Raw genomic sequence first — 20,935 nt, 5'->3', positions numbered from 1 at the left:
GCCCCGCACCGGCACCTCCCAGTCCCGCTCCTTCCGCAAACTGGCCCAGCTGACGGGCACTGATGGCCGTAAGTCCCTGTGGGTCTGGGGCTGCCTGGAGCTGCCTGCTGTTGTGGGTTGAAGTGGCACCGGGCCGTGATGTTCCTGTGCTGTTTGTGTGTTGGCCGTGTGTGTGTGGTGCCCGGGGTGCTGGTGTGGGGGAAGCAGGGAGGGCTGCCCGCTTCTCGTCCCTTCGTGCCGTGTGGGGCCGTGCTGCCGCCGACTGACCCTGTCTCCTCCTTTCTTCCCGCTGCATTCAGTGGAAGATGATGATGTATTTATTAAAAAGCCCAGGTAAGGGGGGTGCAAGCATAGATTCCTGGACTGTGTATCCAGGCCTTTGGGCACTGCTGGCACTGCGCTGGGGTGGATGAGCTGCACTGTGGTCTCTTGGGCAGCTGGGGTGAGGAGGAGTGTGCTGGCACTGGCAGACCCTGCTGGGGGTGTTGGGAGGTGCTGTGCATCTTTTAGAGATCAGTGGGTGAGCTCCTGAGGCTCGAGGCCCTGCATGGAAGCAAGGAAGGACACAGGCTAGGGCTGTGGCACAGCTTTGCCTTTTCACCATCCCTCCTGCCTTCATGCCGTGACCAGATCTGCCTGGTTTGCTCTGTTGCAGTTAAACACTTGTGTTTTTATAGCTAGCTCCTTCTTGTCCTTGCCCTCAAGAGGCACAAAGGCACTGGCTTTCCATCTGACACTGTCCTTGCTCCTCTGGGTGCTGCTTGCCCTGGCTTCTTATAAGTCCAGTGCTGGCAGGGTGCAGGGGGGGGCACAGACTTTGCCCCCTGTTGTACCAACCCATCCCTGCTCTTCCTGGCTCTGCTGGAGCTGGCCCAGGGCTCCCCACACTACCAGATGCTGTGTGTGAGGTGGAGGTGTGCCTGGACACTGTCACACTGGAGCAAGTAGTATTGTGTGTGATGCCCCAAGTCCTTGGCCAGCCCACAGCACCTCAGCATTAGGGCACAGTGGTCCTGTGCTCCCAACCTGCTGGGTGCCACAGACCTGGGGATGCTGTGGGGCTGAAGGCGCTTGGCTCGATGCCCAGCACCAAACTAGCTACTGGCTGGGCATGTGGACTTGGCCAGCTCCTGGCTGCAGAGTGGGGGTCCTGCCTGCATGCACAAGCCAGCCTGCGTCCTGGGGGTGAGTGTGGCCAGCAGGATTAACTGGTTGTTTTGCAGCCAGGTCTCCGTACCGGACCCGTCCCCGGGAGCAGCAATGAAGACAGAACCAGGATTGGGTGAGAAAAAATGTTTTCTCTGAGTTTGGGGCAAGGGGAGTGGGGATATGGGTAGGATTGGTTCTGGTGGATGCATCTTGCTTACCAATGGATACAAAGGGCTTGGGAACATCATTCAAGAAGCTTCTGTTTATGCAGCCTCCAGGACCCCTGCTGCCACCCCTGGCCCTACCAGCCGCCCACCCTGGGCTGTGGACCCCTCATTTGCTGAGCGCTACGCCCCAGACAAGACAAGCACAGTGCTGAGCAAGCACAGCCAGCCGGCCACCCCGACCCCCATGCAGAACCGCAGCTCCATCGTGCAGGCAGCTCAGCAGGCACCTGAGGGCCCCGGCCGCACCCCCCTCTGCTACAAGTGCAACAAGATCATCAGGTGAGCCCTGGCCTCTGCAGCCCTGCCGCCGTCCTGGGCACTGCCAGGCCCCGCTGTGGCTGATGCGGCTCTGTTCCACCACAGAGGACGCTACCTCGTGGCACTGGGACATTATTACCACCCCGAGGAGTTCACCTGCTGCCAATGCAGGAAGGTGCTGGATGAGGGTGGTTTCTTCGAGGAAAAGGGCTCCATCTTCTGCCCCAAGTGCTACGACACGCGCTATGCGCCCAGCTGTGCTAAGTGCAAGAAGAAGATCACTGGGGTGAGTGTCCCTCAGTCTGCCTGCACCTCCCATCCCTGCGCCCTGCTTACCCGTGTGTCCCCAGCTCTGTCCCTTCTCGTCCTGCTGCAGGGATCTCCTGTTCCTTTCAGCCTTCTGTGGGGGTTCCCTGTGGTGTGGGGTGCTCCCTCCTGGCTGATAGCAGTTCTCTTCCAGGAGGTCATGCATGCGCTGAAGATGACCTGGCACGTGCAGTGCTTCACCTGCGCAGCCTGCAAAACTCCCATCCGCAACCGTGCCTTCTACATGGAGGAGGGACAGCCCTACTGTGAGAGAGGTAGGACCAGGGGAGGACCCACGTCACCCCACGCAGCCCCGGGGTACTGCCCACTGGTAGGACCGAGGATTGAATTGCTGTGGAGCTCTCCCCAGGATTCAGGGAAGGGAGGGGACCCCCGTGAACCTTCCATTCCTATCCTTCCTGGTGCTGGATGGTGCCATTGCTGGCGTGTTGCCATGGTGATGATGGATGATTTACATCAAATATGAATCCTGACTGGGGAGACTCACTTCTTCCCTGTGGCCCAGTGGTGGCAAGGTCCACCTTTCCCCATGTGCCCAGTGCTTTCGTGTGCTTCAAGTCCTGGAAGCAAGTTGTCCCGGGGATGTGCTGCAGCCCTGCTGCACAGGAATGAAGGGTTGCAGTCTTGGAGGAACCACTGACCTGTGCTCTGCCTATGCTCACAGACTATGAGAAGATGTTTGGCACCAAGTGTCGTGGCTGTGACTTCAAGATTGATGCTGGGGACCGGTTCCTGGAGGCGCTGGGCTTCAGCTGGCATGACACTTGCTTCGTCTGCGCGGTGAGCCATGTGCCTACCTGCTTCCCCCTGCTGTGAGCTGTGTCTCACATGGGGTGCATGCTGCCGTCAGGTTTTCCCCACCTGGCTCTGTCCTGGTGGCTCAGCCTGTTGCTCCCTGACATCTGTTCTGGGCTGATGGCTAGGGCTCAGCATGGGAGGGGATGTTGGAGGCTGGCTCAGCCCTCCTGACTGCCTGTGTTCTCCTCCCCAGATCTGCCAGACCAATCTGGAAGGGAAGACATTCTACTCCAAGAAGGACAAGCCGCTGTGCAAGAGCCATGCTTTCTCCCACGTGTGAGGGGCAAGAGTTCAGCTGTGCCCATGCATGCCCCTGCTCCTGCATGCTCCTTTCCCACCCCTTCCCCTGACCCAGGGAGCCAGGCTGAGGCTTCACCCCTTCCCCTTGCTCCTGACTCTTTCCTGGCAACTCCTGGCTGGGCCCTGGCAGAATCAGCACTGGCCCCTTCCATCTGGCTGGCTTCTTTTGTGCCCCCCTAGCTGACACAGGAGCCTGGGGAAGGGGATGCCACATAGGTCTCCTGCCCTGAGGCTGCACAGCACAATGCTTGTGCTGAGGCTGTGGCTGGGGAGGGTCTGGTTGCAGCAGAGCTGCTCCTTTGCTTTGATGGGGCCCAGCTGCCTTGGCACTCAGCACCAGGGCAGGGATGCTCCTAGCCCCCAGCCTCTGCCAAACTCTTCCCTCACCTCCCCAGCTTCATACTCAGCGCATGGGACTTGAGCACTGGCTCTTCTCCCCCTGCCCACAGTGACCCCACAGCCCAGCAAACTGCTGCCGTGGTTTCCTACCCAGCCCCACATGGCTGCATGACATGGGGCTGGGAGGGCCGTGGGGCTGTCTAGTGGCAGCACCACCGTGCCATGGAGCAGGACTGTGTGCCATGCCTGCCCTGGCTGTGGGCTGGGAGCGCACACCAGCCTCTGGCTAATGGGTTCCCATCAGGCTTGAAAACTGCTTCCTACCAAAGAGCGTGTGCCACCGCTATCCCAGCACTGTAAATGCCTCTCCCAAACCCCCACCCTCCGGTTGGGCTGCATTTGATGTAGCCACGGTGCTTTTAGTGCCTTGAATAAACACTTTTTTGCGAGTGCCCACTGTTTGGGGACTGTGGTTTTGCCTGAGCGTGGTGTGGTGGGGCCAGGAAGGTCACACGTGGCCCTCACCCTGCTCCTGCCTGGAGCTCTGCCCTGTGGCCTGACTCAGCTCCACCGAGCTGCTAGGGAAAGCTTTGTTTCCTGGGGTTTCTCCTCCTTTGGCCCCTGGCAGAACCCGTGCCCCTGGGTTGCCCTTGCCTGGTTTCAGCAAGCAGAGAGCAGGGAGGCAGTAATTAATCCAGGCGGCAGAGCAACAACAGCGCTGAGCAGGAGATGGTGCTGAGCTGCGACCCCACAAGGGCATCCCCACTTACCCAGCGTTGTCCCTGTGTCCCTGCCGTGCCTCAGCGCCCATGCAGGGGTCGAGTCACCGGCACGAGCAGCTCGAGCACAGCGGTTCTGGCCGTGCTTCGGCGTAGCGCAGCCAACCGTCCGCCCGTTAGCACAGCTGCTGTCCCGAAGGACGGGCGCGAGGCACCGCCGCCCTGGAGCGGGCTCCGGAGCAGTGCATGTGGGGACGGCCGCTCCCAGCGCTCCGATCTGACAGCCGTAGCGGTCAGTAATAAAGTGATGAGCAACGGTAAGGAAAATCGCCTCGCTCATCCGTTGGAACGTTCTGCTGGGGGCAGGAGCCGGAACCCGAGCTCGCCCTTCTGCAGGTGGCGAATCCCCCCCGCACCCGGCGGCGCTTCTGCCCTTCCGCCGCCTCCCGCTCCCTCCTGACGGCCCCCGCCCTCACCGCGCACAGGAAGGAGGGTCGCGGGTGGGCTGCGGAGGTGGAGCCCGGGGAGGGGCCGCGCCGCTCCGCTCCGAGAACAAAGCCCCGCGGCTCCGCGGCTCCCCGCGCCGCCCCCACCCCCACCCCGAGGCAGCCGAGCCGCTCGCGGGGCGGCCCCGGCCGGCAGCTGCTCGACAGCTGCTGCCCAGCTCCCGCAGCCTCGCAGGGCGGCTCCGGCTCGGGAAGTGCTGCGAGCAGGGCGTGGGCAGGGAGCAGCGCTGCGTCCCGCTGCGCTTAGGGGCGCGGGCTGCGCCCACGGGCACGGTGCCCTGATTTGCAGGGACCCCGTAGTTCTCTGCTCGGGCTTCTGCGAGCACGGCTCCTGCCTGGGATGGGGACGTGGGACGGGCAGCGTGAGGCCGTGTCTGTCCCTCGCAGGAGGACGCTGACCCATGTGGGAGCAAATGGGGACCGCTACACCCCGGAACCGCAGACGGGGTCAGCTTGGAAGGAACTTTGTGGGTTCACGCAGAGGCACAGCTTGGGGGAGATGATGTCCGTGTCGAGGGCTGGAGGGGCCCAGGGTGGGTTGGGAACAGAGGGATACATTTGACAGCAGCTGGAATGAGAAGGGATGGAGGGGTCCCCTTCATCCTATTGGCAACCCCACAAAGGCTGGGCCCGGAGAAGCGAGGGCACAACGGCACGCACGGGGCAGAGATGGCAGAGCGGGGTCTTTGGAGGTGAAAGCTCTGGGGCTGTGGGCGCCCGGGCTGAGGGAAGTTGAGGCCACGGGGATCCCTGGGCAGAGCGGGACCGAGGGCGCATCCACGCAATTTGGGGTGCTCAGAGGGAGCGCAGCCGCAATTTGGGGCCATGGGTGCAGAGCAGCTCCTCTGGTCGAGCTCAGCACCCCGTTCCGGGAGCTCTGCCCCGCGGCGGGTGCTGGTGGGGGTGCCCCAGGGGTCGCCCCGGGGGAGCAGCGGGGGCCGGGACGGGGGCGGGGGCCGGGGCGGGGGCCGGGGCGGAGGGGGGGCCGCCGTTCGCGGCGCTAGGACCGGGCGCGGCGGCGGGCGGAGCCTCCCCGCCGCTCGCCCCTCCGCCCGGCCGCTGCGGCAGTGTCTCGGAGGCGGGCAGGCGGCCGGTCCCTCCGGTCCCCCGGCAGCATCCCGGCCCCGCCATGGCTGGCGTCGGCTTCGCGGCGCACCGCCTGGAGCTGCTCGCCTCCTACCAGGACGTGATCGGCGAGGACAGCCCCACCGACTGGTGAGCGCGCCCGCCGCCGCCGCCGCCCCTTTGTCCCCGCCGCCCGGGGCCCTTTGTGCGCGGAGCCGCCCGGTGCACCGAGCGCGCCGCCGCCGCCACTACCGGGACCGCGCCCCGCGCTGCGCCCCCCGCGCCGCCTTGCCGCCCCCCGCCACCTGCGCCGGGCCCGGAGCCCCGGTACACAAAGGCGGGCGGGGCCGGCGGGACGGCGGAGGGGGTGTGCCCGGCCCGCCGCCCCCGGTGCCCGCACCTGCCCGCCGCATCGCACCGCACCGCACCGGGCCGGGGCGCGGCCCCGCTTTGTCTGCGCCGGGCGGCACGTGGGGGCACCGGGGGCCCCGTTCCGAACCCCCAATCTCCCTTCTCCCGGCGGCACCGCGCGTGGGGAGCGGCGGGTGGGAAGGGCTTGGGGGACTTTCGATGCTGGGCCCGGTACTGGGATGTGGCGGAGTTTTGCCATTGTCTGGAACCGCTGGTGGGTTGGGGGGGACGGGGAGCCCTTAGCCTGGTCCCGGCAGAGCCAGGCCCGCAGCTGTGAGGGAACAGGGGCCCCACTGCTCCCGGTTCCCACAGCCCCGGGGGGAGCTCTGGGTGCCTGGTCCCCGGGAGGGCTGTGCGGGGTGCCCTGGGGCTGGGATGCGGTGGGCAGGGGCAGGGGATGGGGGCACCCTGGGGTGTTCCACCTGCAGCCCGGTCCCTCTGGCAGCCTGTGCTGGGAGCCTGGTGGTTCCAGGCTACAATGCAGCTTTGCTACGGGAGCAAATCCCACCACTGCCCCACTGCTGCCACCTCCCAGCCCCCAGCTGCCTTCCAGGACCCCCTGTCCTTGTCCCTTGGGTGCTCACGTGGGGGTGCTGTGGGCAACCCAGAAGCTGGTACTGGTGTGTGCCATGCGTGCTGAGCTCCTGCCAGGCTGCGTGCGCTCTCCTGGTGGGTGTCCACTGGCGTGGGCCTGAGCATTGCCCCCTCCCCACCAGTCCCACTTTCCAGGTCCCCACAGCCCTGGTTGCGGCACAGTGGGTGAGTGCGGTGCATGTCGGTGGCCAGGAGGCAGCTGTCAGCCCAGGGTACATCTGGCTTCCCAGCATCCGCTGCAAAGCTCCCTGCCGGAGCTGCTGAGAGCAGCAGAATTGGTTCCCGGGAAGGCAAGCGCTGTGAGTGGGCCACCCCTCTTCCAGCACTGAACCCCACAGCTCCTTTGTTATGGCTGAGCCCCATGCTCCCCATCTCCTCCAGTCCACCATCACCAGTGGTGCTCGGTGCCAGCAGCAGCAGCATCCCCACTGCAGGGCCTAGTGTCCACCCTCAGTGAGGTATGGGGAGCGGTGCAGGGGGACCACATGCCCATCGTGGCTGGTGGGACTGTCCCCAAATGTTGGCGCTGGGCAGGGTGAGCTGGGGCTGTGAGGACACTGTGCTGGAGTGCAGTTCTAGGCTGGCTCGGGGGATGCCGGGATCCCCGTGGCCAGGGGATGTTTAGTCTGGGATTTCCCCCGCCCCAGCCCAGTCCTGGAGGGTCCGAGGCTCCCCTCCCCCTCCCAGCCTCGCGGAGGCTGCTGGGGCCCATTACTCGATAGGAAAGGAATTTGGTGCTGCTTTCTGAGCACGCTGACTCCCTGGAGCTCGCAGCCACATTGGAAACACATGTGCCTGGGTCGGGGCAGGCAGAACAGGGCACCCCCTGTTTCTGACCCCACATGGGGGGCAGGCAGCTGCGGGAGAACCGCTGTGGTCTAGCACAGAGCAATAGGGGCTGCAGAAGGGCAGTGGGCTCTGCCCCCTTGGCAGTGATGGGGAGTTTCCAGTCACAAGCATCCCTGCTCCCTGCCTGTCCCTACATCACCTGTGGGTGATCTCACAGCTCAGGTGCTGGGGAAGCTGCATGGCAGGATGGAAGCATGGGAGGAGGAGGTCCATGGGGTCGTGGTGCTGTTGGTCCCTGCTCACGGTGATGCTCTGGGCTCTGCGCCGGGCTGGGGACACTGGAACTGTCCTTCCTGATGCAGGAACAGGGGCTGTTCGAGGGCAGTGCCCACAGTGCTGAGCCACAGGAGAACCTCTGGGTGCCAGCAGCAGCGTTGTGCTCGGGGTGCTGCCCTGCGTGGGAGAGGCTGGGGGTGGGCGGCAGGCAGCGGGTGCCCTGGCTGCTCTGCCTTGGCTGTGCCCTACTTTTGCATCCTGTTCCCTCTGCCTTATGAACCCCCCCGGTCCTGCCTGCAGCCCCCCACATTGCAGCCCTGTCCCTGGGGGAACAGAGCAGCGCCAGCGCTGGAGCTGCCACCTTTTTCAGCGCTGTGAAGCCGCCCGGCTGCCTCCAGCCTGGGAGCCGCGCTGGCTCAGGCGGCCGATTAGCGGGATTTGGATGTGCGGATTAAAGTCAATCTTGTTGGTGCAATTATCTGTGGCTCACTGCAAGAGCAGGGCTGGGAGGAGATCAGGGGCTATGGGTGCTGCAGGGTGGAGGGAGCCTTGTTTCGTCCTCTTTGTTAGGCGAGGCCCTAAATTTCCATTATTTCTCAGCTGGAAGGAGGCAGACAAGGCCCAGGATGGAGCTGCGTGGCTCTGGTGTGGGGCTCTGCCCATGGGGGGCACCCGCTTCCCATTCCTGCTCCCATCCCTGCTTTCCCTCACCACTTCCCCTTCCCATCCCCGGTCCCCATCCTCTTCCTGGAAGCCACCAACTCGTGGGCTCCTCCTTCCCCAGCACCGCAGGGATTTTGGCTCTCCATTGCTGCTGATCGGCAAAGCTGCCCGCCCACTCTGCGAAAGGATTTATGTGGGGGGGAAGGAAGGCGGGGAGTCCAGCACGGTTGGCCCCTGCCCCCTGGGCACAGCGCGTGACAGTGGTGGGTTTGGGTGCCCGCCAGGTCACCGCTGCCTGCCTGCCTCCCCCGCTCCCCCCCACTAATCACCTCGTCATCAGGGCGAGCTGCATCCCAGCTGGGATGGGGGGTTGCCATAGTGACGGAGGATGCTGGTTGCCTAGCAACAGCCATCCCCTCGCCCACCCGCCCTGGACCAATTCAGGGCACAGCGTTCTCCCCCCACGTTGCCGCCTACCCACACTTGGGGACATGCACGGGGTCTTGTGGAGCCCCAGGTGGGCTCAATGGGGCACAGCGGGGGTGCGAGGGGGTTTTCCCAGCTGCAGGGAATGGTTTCCAAGGAACAGTCTCCATGACGGCCCCAGCACACCCCGGCAGCACATTGATTTGCTGCCGCTGGAGCTCTGGCGTCCTCCCCCGGCCTGGTGCCTGGCGGGCCGGTGGCTCACGCAGCCGGGAACGTGAGCAGCCCCATGCAGGCGCGGGGCTGTCCCCATAGCCAGCTGACCCCATGGGATTGCGGGACAGGGATGGGTGCGTGGGCAGCTGGGAGCACTGCGTCATGCGGGGTGAGTGCGGCAGCACCCAGCTGGTCCTTGTGCCCAAGTTAGCCCTCTGTCCCTGTCCTTGGGAGCTCACTCCATAGCTGTGAGCTGTGGGGTGGAGAGGAGTGCCCTGCCCCACGTTCTGTGTGCAGGAGAAGTGCCCTGCGCTATGGAGTCTGTGCTGGACCCTTTGTGTGATGGTGGATTAAGGGACCTTTGGCACTGCCACTAGTCCCCAAACCCTGCCCTGGTCTCAGTGTCAGCAGCAGAAGGGAAGGTGGGGAGGCTGCCTCGTGTTGTGCAGAGCCATTCTCACCCCCTGCACTCCCCAGGGCCCTCTACACATACGAGGATGGCTCCGATGACCTGAAGCTGGCAGCATCAGGAGGTAAGGCCTTGTCACACAACCCCCATCTCGGCCAGGGCTCCTGGTGCGGGGCTGCCGTGTGCTGAGAGTGCTGTGCACTGTGCCAGGAGGGGGTCTGCTGGAGCTCTCTGGGCACTTTGAGATCCAGAAGGTGATGTACGGCTTCTGCAGCGTCAAGGAACCCCAGGCTGTGCTCCCCAAATATGTCCTCGTCAATTGGGTGAGTTGGGCAGCGTGGGGACACCTCCTGCTGAACCCGGGGTCCTGTGCCGGGGCCATTGGCACAAAAGAGTGGCCACGGGGAGTGCAGGTTGCCAGCGAGGTGGTGGGGGCACACATCCCCTGGCTCAGCATCCCCCTGGCTGATGTAGGTGGGTGAGGATGTGCCTGACGCCCGCAAGTGTGCCTGTGCCAGCCACGTGGCCAAGATCGCAGAGTTCTTCCAGGTGGGTAATGCCAGGGATGGGGACTGGGCCTGCTGGGACGGATCTCTGATGGGTTTTGCCCCCGTCCCTCCCAGGGTGTAGATGTTATCGTCAATGCCAGCAGTGTGGAAGACATTGACCCGGGGGCCATCGGGCAGCGGCTCTCCAACGGGCTGGCGCGTGTCTCCAGCCCTGTGCTGCACCGCCTGCGGCTGCGCGAGGACGAGAATGCCGAGCCCGTGGTAATGTCCCCATGGCCACGTCCCTATGGCCAGGGTGTCCCCCGTGTTGATCCCAGCCCTGTCCCTGCCACCCTCTGACTCTGCTCCGACTCAGGGCACGACCTACCAGAAAACCGATGCCACCGTGGAGATGAAACGGCTCAACAGGGAGCAGTTCTGGGAACAAGCCAAGGTGGGACAGAGAGATGGGTAGAGGGCACGGGATGTCCCTGGAATAGGCTGATGACCCCACATCCCATCCCTGCAGAAAGAGGAGGAGTTGCGCAAGGAGGAGGAGAGGAAAAAGGCGCTGGATGCGCGGCTGCGGTTCGAGCAGGAGCGCATGGAGCAGGAGAGGCTGGAGCAGGAGGAGCGCGAGAGGCGCTACCGGGAGCGCGAGGAGCAGATCGAGGAGCACAGGCATGGGGCGAGCCGGGGGTGTGGGGTGTCAGGGGTGCTGGGGGTTGGGGGGAGCCACGCTCAGCTCTGCTCCTGGCCCCATCGCAGGAGGAAGCAGCAGAGCATGGAGGCGGAGGAGGCCCGGCAGCGTCTGAAGGAGCAGTCCATCTTTGTAAGTGCCATGTGGAGCTGGGAACCGGGTGGTGCTGCTGGGGGTGGTGGTGTCAGGGGTGATGGTGCTGGGGTGATGGTGTCGTATCTTTGCAGGGGGAGCAGCAAGAGGAGGATGACAGGCAGCAGCTCCGGAAATCAGAGTCAGAGGTGGAGGTGAGCTCAGAACCCAGAGCTGTTTGGGACCCTATGTGGGACAGCTGCCTGCTGCCCGGACGGAGGGTCCCAGCCTTGCTCCCCCCTGCAGGAGGCCGCTGCCATCATTGCCCAGCGACCCGACAACCCCCGGGAGTTCTTCAAGCAGCAGGAGCGGGTGGCATCGGGCAGCAGCGACGCCATCTCACCAGGCAGCCATAGGACAGGTGAGGGGCTGAGGGGCACAGAACACATGAGTTCAGTGCCACTGGGGCACTCGCACCTCATCCATGGAGGGGTGGGTGTCCTCTGCTGCCACTTGCTGTGGCTCTGGGTACTGGGAGGACTGCGGTCATTCTGCTTGGCACCACCACTGCCATAATTCCTTGGTTGGCCTGCGCCTGCTGCCACTGGGATAGGGCTGTAGCTGCAAAGAGAAGGTCCTGCAATGGGGGAGCTCAAACTGCTCATGGCTGGGTGCCCTCTGCACCTCCTGGCAGCGTGGTCCAGCTGTGGTGGCACCCTGGGGACTGGGTGCTGGCTTGGGAAGGAAGCTTTGACAGCTGAAAAGGGCAGAGGTGGGGGCTGGGGCTGTGTGACTGCAGTGGGGCTGATGTGGGGCACCTGGTGTGCCCCTGGCTGGATGCATGTGGCACAGTGTAGGTGCCCAAGGGTCCCTGGTGCCAGGGCGATTGTACGCAGTGGGCAGGATGCCCATTCTGAGTCTGCAGTACCTGCTGGCCCTGGCAGCAGGACCCTCTGTAGAGTTCTGGCTATAGGGTGGAGTGGCTGTTGGGGGGTGCTGGGCTGCCCCACAGTGTAGGGTGCAGCCTGGGGGATCTGCTTGCAGCTCTGGGGCCTGGCTGTTCTGGTGGGTGCCTCTGCCATGGGGACACGCTGTGGGGCTGTGCTGTGGATCACGCTGGGGGCTGTGCTGGGGGCTGTGCTGGGGTGGAGCTGTGCTGAGTGTTCCTGCTGTGGGGCTGTGCTGTGGGGTCGTGCCTTGGAGCAACACTATGGGGCTGTGCCTTGGGGCAGCACTGTGTGTTTTGCTGTGGGTTGTGTTGTGGGTTCCTGCTGTAGGGTTGCGCTGTGCCTGAGCAGACAGATGGCCCCGAGGCTGTGTCTTGGTCCCTTTGCCCACCTGGCCTTGGTGCTGCTTCCCGTCCCGCCGTCCTTCTGTCCCGCCGTCCTGCTGTTCTGCTGTCCTGCTGTCAGTGCTGTCAGTGCTGCTTCCCTGCCGTCCTCCCCCATCCCGGTGCCTCGGTGTCCCGGCCCCGCCATGGCCACTCTGAGCAGGGACTGACCCATCTCTTTGCTCTCTCTCTCTCCGTCCGTCTGTCTGTCTTTCTCTTGGCAGGTCGTCTGCACTGTCCTTTCATAAAGACAGCTGACAGTGGGCCACCTTCTTCTTCCTCCTCCTCCTCCTCCCCCCCGCGGACCCCCTTCCCCTATATCACCTGCCACCGCACCCCAAATCTCTCCTCTTTCTTCCCATGTAGGTAGCTGGGAGCCCCCGGGGCATGCAGCCTCTTGGCCCTGCACCCCTCCCCAGCCCTGCTGCTTGCAGGACGGGGGTGCAAAGACAGAGCTGTGGGATCAACAGCCAAGCACAGGGGACCAAGGGGCACTTCCTGTGCCCCGCAATGCACCGGGAGTCAAATGGGGACCGGCAGAGCCGTGCCCAGGAATGTGATGCTGTGTCTATGGGGCAGTGATGGATGGATGAGGTTGTGTCCAGGACCCTGTGGAACTGTGCCTACGGGGCAGAAGGGGGCACGTGGTGCTGTGCCCCTTCAGCCAGAGAAAGGGGGCACCGTGTGATGCAGAGAGCAGAGGCTGTGCCAGGGCTCAGTGGGGCAGTGTATGGGCAGCGCGTGCCACAGCAGGGGATTGCAGCTTGTGGGTTTGCCCAGAGGGGCACAGGGCTTGCTTGCTGCACCAGGCCTCCCTCCTGCTCAAGGCAGGGACTCAAGTTGGGGGTGGGTACATGGCAATGTGCGTCTCACAGCTTTCGGCCAGACTGGTGTGGGGCACTGCTGGGGCACCGCTGCCTCCCCGTTCAGGTGTTCACCCCCCAGTGCAAGCATTTCCCCCCAAGCCGTGTCTCCGTTGTCTGCAGGCAGCCAGTCCGACTACCGAAAGGTTTCGGCAGCAGGCTGCAGCCCCTGTGAGTCCAGCCCGGCCTCCACGCCGCTGGGCGAGCAGCGCGCCCGCGCCCCGGCTGAAGAGACGCCGGCAACGCCCAAAGGTGGGCGAGGGGCTGGCGCTGCCTGCTGCATCCTCCCTCATCAACCTGCATCCCCTGCTGCTGCATCCCAGGGTCCCCTTTGCACCTCTCAGTGCATCCTCGCCGTATCGCCCAGTGCATCTCATGCGTCTCTGTTTGCGTTCCCGCCGTCTGTGCTGCATCTGCGCCGCATCCGCTGCTCCCTGCTGCTGCATCCCCACCACCACTGGTGCATTCCCCTCATATATCTGCTGCATTCCTGAATGCGCCCCTGCTGTCTCTGGTGCAGCCCATGGTGCATTGCCCATTGTCAGTGCCATGTCACACTGGTACATCCCCACCATGGCTGCCACGTTCCCGGTGCTTCTCTGCTGGATGTGCCTCATTCCCCAGTGCATCCTTCTCTACATCCCCACTGCATCCTAGGGAACACACCTGCCCTGCCGCACCTTCTGTTGCAATCTTTGTTTCCTTTGGGTCCCCCCATGCATCCCCGCTTTCACTCTGCACTTCCCATGGCACTCCCATCACTTTGCCTCCCAGCTCCCAGCCCTCTCCTCTGCCTCCCCAGCGCTCCTCTCACCCTGGCCATGTCCTTCTGCCTCTTCAGAGAACACCATCCCACCCGCCCTTCACCATCTCCCAGCCCAAAACTCCCCCCATCCTCAGCCATCCTCAGGGTGGGCTCTGACCACTGTCCCCCCACCCTTGCAGACTCCCCCAGCCCCAGCGCCCAGGTGGCAGAGCCGGCGGTGACCGAGCAGCACTGGCCCTTCCCCGGGCCTGAGGACAAAGCCGCAGAGCCACCGGGGGCCGAGCCCGACCCCGAGCCCAGGCCGGCGTGGACAGCGGGGGCTGACATGCTGGGGGACCTGGTGGCCCTGGAACCCTCCGAGCCGTCCCCAGCGCCCGCTGTGCCCGACCCCCAGCCCGTGGGGACACCCGGCACGGCCGAGCCCCTCCTCGAGCTGTGGCAGAGCGACAGTGCAGCCTCCGCTGCCTCCGGCACCTGGCCCCCGCCCGACACCCCTGCGGGACCACCAGCCCCCCCCGAGGAGGGCACGCTGCTGGGCCTGGACGAGCTGCCTGAGCCCCCCGCCACGTTCTGTGACGCGGAGCAGCACGAGGAGGTGGAAGAAGAAGAGGAGGAGGAGGAGGCCACGGCGGGCGGGCCCCATCCCACAGGGCTGGGCTACCAGGAGGGCTACCAGGAAGGCCACGAGGTGCCCCCCATCACCAACGGGGAGATGGGCCCCAAGGACGGCACGGCGGGGCGCGGCGAGCAGGTGAGGGCCGTGGGGTCACAGCACAGGGCTGGGGTGCGGGCACGGGGCCTGCAAATGGCGGCACCCCAAATCCCGCAGGCCAGCGAGGGCTACTTCAGCCAGTCCCAGGAGGAGGAGGCCCCGCCGCCCGAGGAGCCGTCGGCCAAAGCCCCGCAGCCCATCTTCTACAACAAGCCGCCAGGTGAGTGCGCAGGGCAGGAATGGGGGGGGCTGTGCGGGGTGCCTGCTAACGCCATCCCCGCAGAGATCGACATCACGTGCTGGGACACGGACCCGCTGCCCGAGGAGGAGGAGAGCTTCGGGGGCGGCCTGTAGGCCCAGCGCAGCCTGGAGGCCCCGCCGGCGCGGGGTGCGAGCGGCCGTGGCCGGGGACCCCTCTGTGCTGGGGCCCCGCAGGATGGGAGCCGGGGGGGCCGCCCCGCAGCACCCCGGGGTGCCTTTTACAGCCCCTCCCGTCTCTTTCTCTTTTATAAGTTGTCAGTAGGAGACGTGTCAGCCCTCCCTCCCCCCCCCCCCCCCCCCCCCCACCCCATGAACCCCTCGTAGGCCCCTCCCCACCCCAGCCCCCCATCCTGGGGGGGGATACATGAGACCCCCGTGGTGCCCAGCTGTGGGATGGGGGCCCCGCTCTCTTTTTTGCCCCCTCCCCTCCTCCCCAGTACTTTGCACGAGTTAAAAAAAAAGGAATAATAATAATAATAAATGAATATGGCAATAAAGTGACCCTACCGAGGCGAGGCTGCGGCCAGCGGTGCCCCCACCCCAAAGCACTGCAGGGATGCGGGGCCCCCTCCTTGCCAGGAGCCCCCGGTGCAGGGCTTGCCCCGTCCCCATTTCCTTCTCCCCGCTTTGCCCCTCGCTTGGCCCCCCCCCCCCCCCATACAGTATAACTGTTTTTTGGAAAGCACAAGTTCTGTAACGGCGGCGTGCTGATGTATGTTAATAAATAAAGCGACTCCCATAGGGGCTGCTGCCTGTCAGGGGGAGGGGGCTGGAGCAGGGATGTGGGGGGAGGTCCCTTCTGCCCTATGCAGCGATGGATCCGAGGCGAGCCGGATCCACAAACTTTTATTCTCAAACTGTAACAAACAAAATAAGAAACAGAGCAGAGTCCGAGCCCGGCTCCAAGCCCCCCCGGCCACGGGGGTGCCAGCAGGGGATGACAGGTGGGGGCGAGAGGGGGAACCAGCCCCTTCCGCGCTGGCGGCGATGGCCCGCGCCGGGGATGGGGTACCCATGGAGGGCAGCTGAGTGCCCCCATACCAGAGGGGGACCCTTGGGTAGCTGCGGCCCCTCCCTTAGACAGCCGTAGTCCTGCCGAACAGGGGCATGGAGACCGGGAGGTGCCACGGCCCCGGCTCGAAGGTGTCCCTGCTGCTGAGCTCCGAGTCTGTCCAGCTGGGGAACATGCGTGGGGAGCACTCTGCCTGCAGGTAGAGGTCCGGGCAGGCCGGCCCGGGGCTGGCTGAGCGGGGCAGATGCAGCGCAGAGCCGTAGCCGGTGTCCAGGAAGAGGGGTTTATAGCTGGGGGGCTGCTCCTGCTTTTCCAGCCGCTCGTGGCTCAGGAAGGGCGCATTGATCTTGCGATAGAGCCCACGCGTGTCCATCAGCACCTCGCTGTAGGGTGGGGGGGGCTCGGCCATCAGCAGCGCCTCTTCGTAGCACGGCGGCTTCGACAGGTCCGACTCTGCCGGGCAAAGCCCCCCCTCGGCGTCAGCGTGGCCCCCGTACCGCCGTGCTCCCCACTGGGGGGGACGCGCGCTCCGCGGCCGCTCCTTACCGTGCCGGCAGCTCCAGGGCCGGGGGGGTGGGATGTGGGGGTGGTGGTGGTGGTGGTGGTGGTGGTGGGGCTCCAGGCGCAGGCGGTGGGGGACGGCCATGCCAGGGGGGCTGCCCCCATAGCCCTCGTAGTGCAGCGGCTCCAGCTCCAGCGCACGCAGGCTCTGCTCCCGCAGCCGCTCCTCCTGCTGCCGCTTGACGCGCCGCCGCAGGTAGCTGCAGAAGCAGCACAGCAGCACGATGAGCCCCCAGATGAGCCAGAAGCCGGCGAAGCAGGTGAGGAAGGTGTAGGTGCCCTGGGACATCACCATCTTTGCCGCCGGCCCGTGCAGGAGGCCCCCGCCTCTCCCTGCCCTCGGGGTTGGGGTCGGGGTGCTCAGGGTGGTGGTAGGGACGATGCGCTCAAGGCGGCTGATGGCCTCCCCATGCCGTGCCCACCGCCGTCTCCTCCTGGCCCGTGGGCACCCGCCGTCAGGGCTCCGTCCTCGCCATGGGGCCGCGGGGCTGGGTCAGGTGTGGGGGCACGGGGATGGCGCGGTGCCCAGCCCAGCCACTGCCCATTGCTGGGAGGGGTCAATGCGGGGACGGGGTGGGGGGAAACCCTGCAATGAGACAGACACTAATGTGAGCATTCCCACGGTGACTCACTCCACAAGTGCAGCCGTGCCTGGCCCCACACACTCCCCCCACATCTCCCCAGCATACACTCTGCCATGGCTGGGCACCTGGAGCAGGAGTCAGATGCCCTCGATGCCACATGGCATCCTCACGTGCTCTGTGCCCCAAATACATGGCTACCCAGTGCTGACTGCCCTGCAGTGTCACAGTGCTTACGGTGCCCATAGGGTGCCATGGGGAGCCCCAGGGAGGAGTGAGCAGCTGCATCACATGGCACATGGAAGCTCATGCACCACAGCCATTGGTGGCCTTGTGGCTGCAGGGGGCACATGACAGTGTTGGGGACATCTGGGTAGAGGTGGCACTGGGACTGTTGCCTCAGCACAGCGCTTGGCTCTAGGTAGGCTGACAGCTCGGTCACCTTCAGCTGAGTGCTGTGCCCAGGGGGGCTGCACACAGCAGCCAGCAGCACCCATGGGTGCTGGCAGACTGGCACGTAAGCACCCGTCAGGATTATTATTATCGCGGTGTGGGAGAAAACACAACGGGGGAGCGGAGAGATGCACGAGTGCTGGAGCATCAGCCGAGGACAGGGAGAGTACGGTGGTGCCACGTGCCTCTGCTCAGCAAAGGTTCCTCAGGCAGCACAGAGCACCGCCAATGTGCCCAGTGAAGGGACCACGGCGGGGACACAGCGTGCCGGGGAGCCGAGGGGAAGCGGGCAGAGCAGCTGGGCCAGAGGGCCGAGCCATGCCGGAAGGACGGAGGGAAGGGGAACGGGAACGGAGGGGCTGAGGAAACACACTCCATCCCTGTTCCGGGTGGTGGGGGCTGCTCCATTGCTCTGCCGCGGGGGCAGAGGCAGCGTTTTAGGAGTGCAGAATCCCCTTCCTAGGCAAACGCGAGCTGGCGTCGCCGGCGAAGGGCAGCACGGTGCGGGCGCAGCTCGCTAGACCCGGCTGCAACAGAGCAGGGAACGGCGACGGTGGCAGGGCCAGGGACGGCGAGAGATGGCAGCTGCTAGGGACCGGGGGCGGATGCAGCGGGGAAGGCGGTGGGAAGGGAATGTCGGGGCCGGGGGTGTTCGGGGAGCGGCGGTGCCGTGTGGTCTGGGGGTGCCGGGGACACCCACGCGGCTCCCTCGGCGCGGAGCGGGAGCGCCGGGCAGCGGCAGCGCGAACCGGGCCAGACCTGCCCCGTCCCCTTCTGACCTCGGCCGGGCCCACCTCGTCCCCCTCTGACCCCGGCCTGAGCCCCGGTGCCCGGCTGCATCCCCGCGCGGTGCCTGCGGGGGGCGGGATGGGGACACACGGCGGGGACCTCCCCGCTGCCGGTGCCGGGCGCGGCGGCCCCCTCCGTCCTCCTCCTCCTCGTCCTCCTCCCCCCACCGGGTGCGCGCCTTTCCGCCGGGGCGGGGGCGCTTCCCTCCTCCTCCGCTTCCCGATGCCGACGGCCCCGCGCGCGCCCGCCCCGGCCCCGCTCCCCTCCCCGCCGCGCAACAGGCGGGGGCGCCGCGCCCGCTCCCTCCGCGGCTCCCGTTACCGGCGGCGGCGCACGTGGCTCAAGCTGCGGGCGGCGACGGCTCCATAGGGCGGGGGATCCTGGTGCGCGCCCGGTGCGCGGCGCTGCCGCCGCCTCCCGGCGCAGCCTTTGTCTCCGGTGAGCGCTCCCGCGCCGCCGCCGCCGCCGCGCGCCGCCCCGCCCGGGCTCCCGCCCCGCCGCTCCGCCCCGCCCTCGGCTCGGGGAGGGACCCGGCAGCCGGCGGAGCCCCCCGCGCCTCCGCCCCGGGACCCGCGGCCATCGGCGGGGAGTGATTGGGACCAGACGGGGGGAGGGGGAAGGTGAACTGGCGCCTGGAGGGGATCCTGCCATGGGTGCCGGGAGCCCCGGCTGAGCCGCTCGACGCGGGTTGTGGCAGCCCCGTACCGTGGCAATGCCATCGTCCTGGGGTGGTGGCCGTGGGGTGCCGAGGGGTGACACCCAACCAAGCCCTCACGTCCACGGTGACAGCCACGCAGGGACAGCGGCAGCACAGGGGCAGCCACCGCGGCCGTCCCCCCGCCGCTGCGTGACCCACGGTGGCCGATGGCGGCCTCTGTGCCGGGCGGAAGGTGCCGGCGTGGCTCCGGGGTCAGAAGTGGCACTGGGCGCTGAGGGCTCTGTGCCCCCTTTCCCCTCACTGCACCCGAGCGCCGTCCCCCTGCTGTGGCCCTTTGCCCCCGGAGGGCTGTCACCAGCTGTTCCAAGGCACGGCCAAGCCGTTGTCACAGCCACCCCAAGGAACGGGAGCTCTGCTATCACCGTGCCCGGGCAGTGCCCGGTGCCGCGTGGCTCTGCTGGGAGCCCGGCAGCGTGGGCACAGGGCAGCGGCAGCACCGGCACAAGGCCACGCGCCCTCCGGCTGCCCGGATCCGAGCACGAGGCGGTGACACAACGCGGGGGTGCCCGCACGGGCCGTGACACCGCCGCCGTTTCCTCCCCGTGGGCGCCGCGCACTGAGCGCGCTGTCGTGCACGGCCCGGCCGGAAGGACATCCTCCTCCGTGCTGGCCGAGGGCCGAGCTGGGAACGACGGGCACAGCCGCCGTGCCAGGAGGGAGGCCGTTCTGGCGTCGTCCCCGCGGTCCCCATCGTTGCGGCCATCACTCACCTCGCTGGAACCCGGCTCCGGCGGCGGCTCTCACAGCGCGGCACGGCTCGGTGGATGCAGGGCAGCGCTGGGGGTGGGCGGTGGGGCTGGGAGGCTCCCCACGGGCACGAACAAGGCGAGGGGCGCGGCGGGCATCGTCAGACGAGGATGAGGATGGGTGGTGGGGATCGGGCGCCGGTTTTGCGCTGGGAGCCGGGCCCGCGGCCCCGCCAGCCCCGGGGCCGGGAGCTGCCTTCCCCACGGCGGCGGGAGGGTGGGGGGGGGGGGGAAGGCAGGCGGGGGAGCGCTCCCTGAGCCACATGGTGGGCTGGAGGAGGAGCCGTTGCCCAGGCAACAGCTGAGAGCATCCTTCACCCCTGAAAATCGTGCTCAGCGCTGCCTCCACCACCCCACGGCTCAGGGCAGGGCACTGGGCACCCCACAGCCCCTTGCCGGCCCCTGGATCGCACGGGGTTCTGTTCCTTGGCTCTGGCTCGCTGAGCCGGGCCTTTTCCAGGGGCTGTGCAGCAGCAAGGGCATTGCACGATGGGTAGATGGGGGCAAGGGACCCCCAGGCATTGGGCTGAGGTGCTGCTGGTCAAGGCCGAGCACTTTTTGTGTGATATTTGTGGCTCTGTGGGATGTTCAGTAATGCTCACTGCTCCAGCCCTGCCCCACAGCCACAGTGCCCACCAACAAACTGTGACCCCAGGACGTTGTGCCTGGGTGCTGCAGGCCAGACAGTGCCCACTGCCAGCAGCACCAGCCTTTCCCATGGCTGCAGCTCCCTCCACCCCTCGCCCTGCCTTCCTTTTTTCCAGAGCTGCAGAAATTTCCTGGATTTTACCCCAAGATGCCCCCTCCGAGTGTGAGAACTCCTCCTCGGCCCGCTCCCATGGCAACTGTTCCCTAGCTACCGATCCCTACTTGCTATTCTCATCCCTGCACAGCTGTGAGCGGCCACCCCGCGCTGCGCACGAGGCCACCACCAGCCCCGCTACCGGCACTGGGCTCCCAGCCCACCGCCTGCTTTACCACACATGGCTCCAGCCAGGACACCCCCCCGCACCCCCTCCTGGCACCCGTGCTGGCCCCAAGCCCTGGGCATACCTCTGCAGGGTGTGGGGACCTTGGAGATGCTGTCCCCCCTGCCTAAGGGGGACAGCAAGCAGCACCTTGCTTCAGGCATAGTGGGGTCAGCTCTAGGGCTGCCCTGGGGACGTGTTCCAAAGGGGATGGCAGCACACACACTTGGGACAACCAGTGGTGTGAGGCTTTGTGCCCACTGTGTGCCTTGTGGTGACCTGAACTACCCTGCAGAAGCCAGAGGACCATCTGCAGTCTCCACCATAAGCGAAGCACTACCCGAAATGCAACAAGGCCAGTGCTTGCACTTCTGGCTCAGTCCACCTTGACCCAGCAGCAGCACAAGGCACAGCAAATCTTACACTTAACAAAAGGTTAAAAA

The 20,935-nt window shown here is 66.0% G+C and overlaps 3 protein-coding genes across 8 annotated transcripts in view; 2 read left to right on the top strand and 1 right to left on the bottom strand.

Moving 5' to 3' along the window:
* The window catches only part of PDLIM7 (PDZ and LIM domain 7), an 11,629-nt gene extending 7,777 nt beyond the window's left edge, over window positions 1–3,852 (top strand). For 2 of the 4 annotated variants that reach the window (XM_042894739.1, XM_042894738.1), the window contains 8 exons: window positions 1–68; window positions 300–333; window positions 1,224–1,282; window positions 1,421–1,655; window positions 1,740–1,920; window positions 2,095–2,215; window positions 2,626–2,741; window positions 2,953–3,852. In XM_042894739.1, coding sequence (XP_042750673.1) covers window positions 1–68; window positions 300–333; window positions 1,224–1,282; window positions 1,421–1,655; window positions 1,740–1,920; window positions 2,095–2,215; window positions 2,626–2,741; window positions 2,953–3,039 — 901 coding nt within the window. In that variant the 3' untranslated portion in view covers window positions 3,040–3,852. The remainder of the gene's footprint in view (window positions 69–299; window positions 334–1,223; window positions 1,283–1,420; window positions 1,656–1,739; window positions 1,921–2,094; window positions 2,216–2,625; window positions 2,742–2,952) is intronic. The other 2 variants (XM_042894741.1, XM_042894740.1) reach the window with 1 other exon arrangement.
* Window positions 3,853–5,714: 1,862 nt separating this feature from the next.
* Window positions 5,715–14,918, top strand: DBN1 (drebrin 1). Of its 3 annotated transcripts, XM_042894735.1 has the most exons (15): window positions 5,715–5,838; window positions 9,541–9,596; window positions 9,683–9,795; window positions 9,947–10,021; window positions 10,096–10,242; window positions 10,337–10,414; window positions 10,490–10,641; window positions 10,729–10,792; window positions 10,888–10,947; window positions 11,039–11,153; window positions 12,287–12,424; window positions 13,049–13,177; window positions 13,871–14,442; window positions 14,521–14,623; window positions 14,687–14,918. In XM_042894735.1, exons 1-15 carry the CDS (start codon window positions 5,753–5,755, stop codon window positions 14,755–14,757), a joined length of 1,959 nt encoding a protein of 652 aa, XP_042750669.1. In that variant the 5' UTR covers window positions 5,715–5,752; the 3' UTR covers window positions 14,758–14,918. The 3 variants fall into 3 exon arrangements, with proteins under 3 accessions (XP_042750669.1, XP_042750670.1, XP_042750671.1); XM_042894736.1 differs by lacking the exon at window positions 12,287–12,424 and having other exon boundaries at window positions 14,687–14,917; XM_042894737.1 differs by lacking the exons at window positions 12,287–12,424; window positions 13,049–13,177 and having other exon boundaries at window positions 14,687–14,916.
* Window positions 14,919–15,494: 576 nt separating this feature from the next.
* PRR7 (proline rich 7, synaptic) lies at window positions 15,495–16,623 on the bottom strand. The gene is made up of 2 exons (XM_042894733.1): window positions 16,223–16,623; window positions 15,495–16,129 (listed from the first exon to the last, which is right to left on the bottom strand). Exons 1-2 carry the CDS (start codon window positions 16,530–16,532, stop codon window positions 15,741–15,743), a joined length of 699 nt encoding a protein of 232 aa, XP_042750667.1. The 5' UTR covers window positions 16,533–16,623; the 3' UTR covers window positions 15,495–15,740.
* Between the last annotated feature and the right edge of the window lie 4,312 nt (window positions 16,624–20,935).

The sequence above is a fragment of the Lagopus leucura genome, unplaced genomic scaffold, assembly GCF_019238085.1.
Source record: "Lagopus leucura isolate 7727_CA_CO unplaced genomic scaffold, USGS_WTPT01 105-20_obj-0_obj, whole genome shotgun sequence".
In the NCBI taxonomy this organism is placed as follows: domain Eukaryota; kingdom Metazoa; phylum Chordata; class Aves; order Galliformes; family Phasianidae; genus Lagopus; species Lagopus leucura.
Note: the sequence above shows the minus strand (reverse complement) of the source record. Positions and strands in the feature narration are given on the sequence as shown.

Bases quoted from the DNA above. Each gene is read 5' to 3' on its own strand.
- DBN1 (XM_042894735.1), top strand. From the start codon at position 5,753: ATGGCTGGCGTCGGCTTCGCGGCGCACCGCCTGGAGCTGCTCGCCTCC. The intron at 5,839-9,540 runs GTGAGCGCGCCC...TGCACTCCCCAG, and splicing joins GAGGACAGCCCCACCGACTG to GGCCCTCTACACATACGAGG. The intron at 13,178-13,870 runs GTGGGCGAGGGG...CCACCCTTGCAG, and splicing joins GACGCCGGCAACGCCCAAAG to ACTCCCCCAGCCCCAGCGCC.
- PRR7 (XM_042894733.1), bottom strand. From the start codon at position 16,532: ATGGTGATGTCCCAGGGCACCTACACCTTCCTCACCTGCTTCGCCGGC. The intron at 16,130-16,222 runs GTAAGGAGCGGC...TTTGCCCGGCAG, and splicing joins GCCCTGGAGCTGCCGGCACG to AGTCGGACCTGTCGAAGCCG.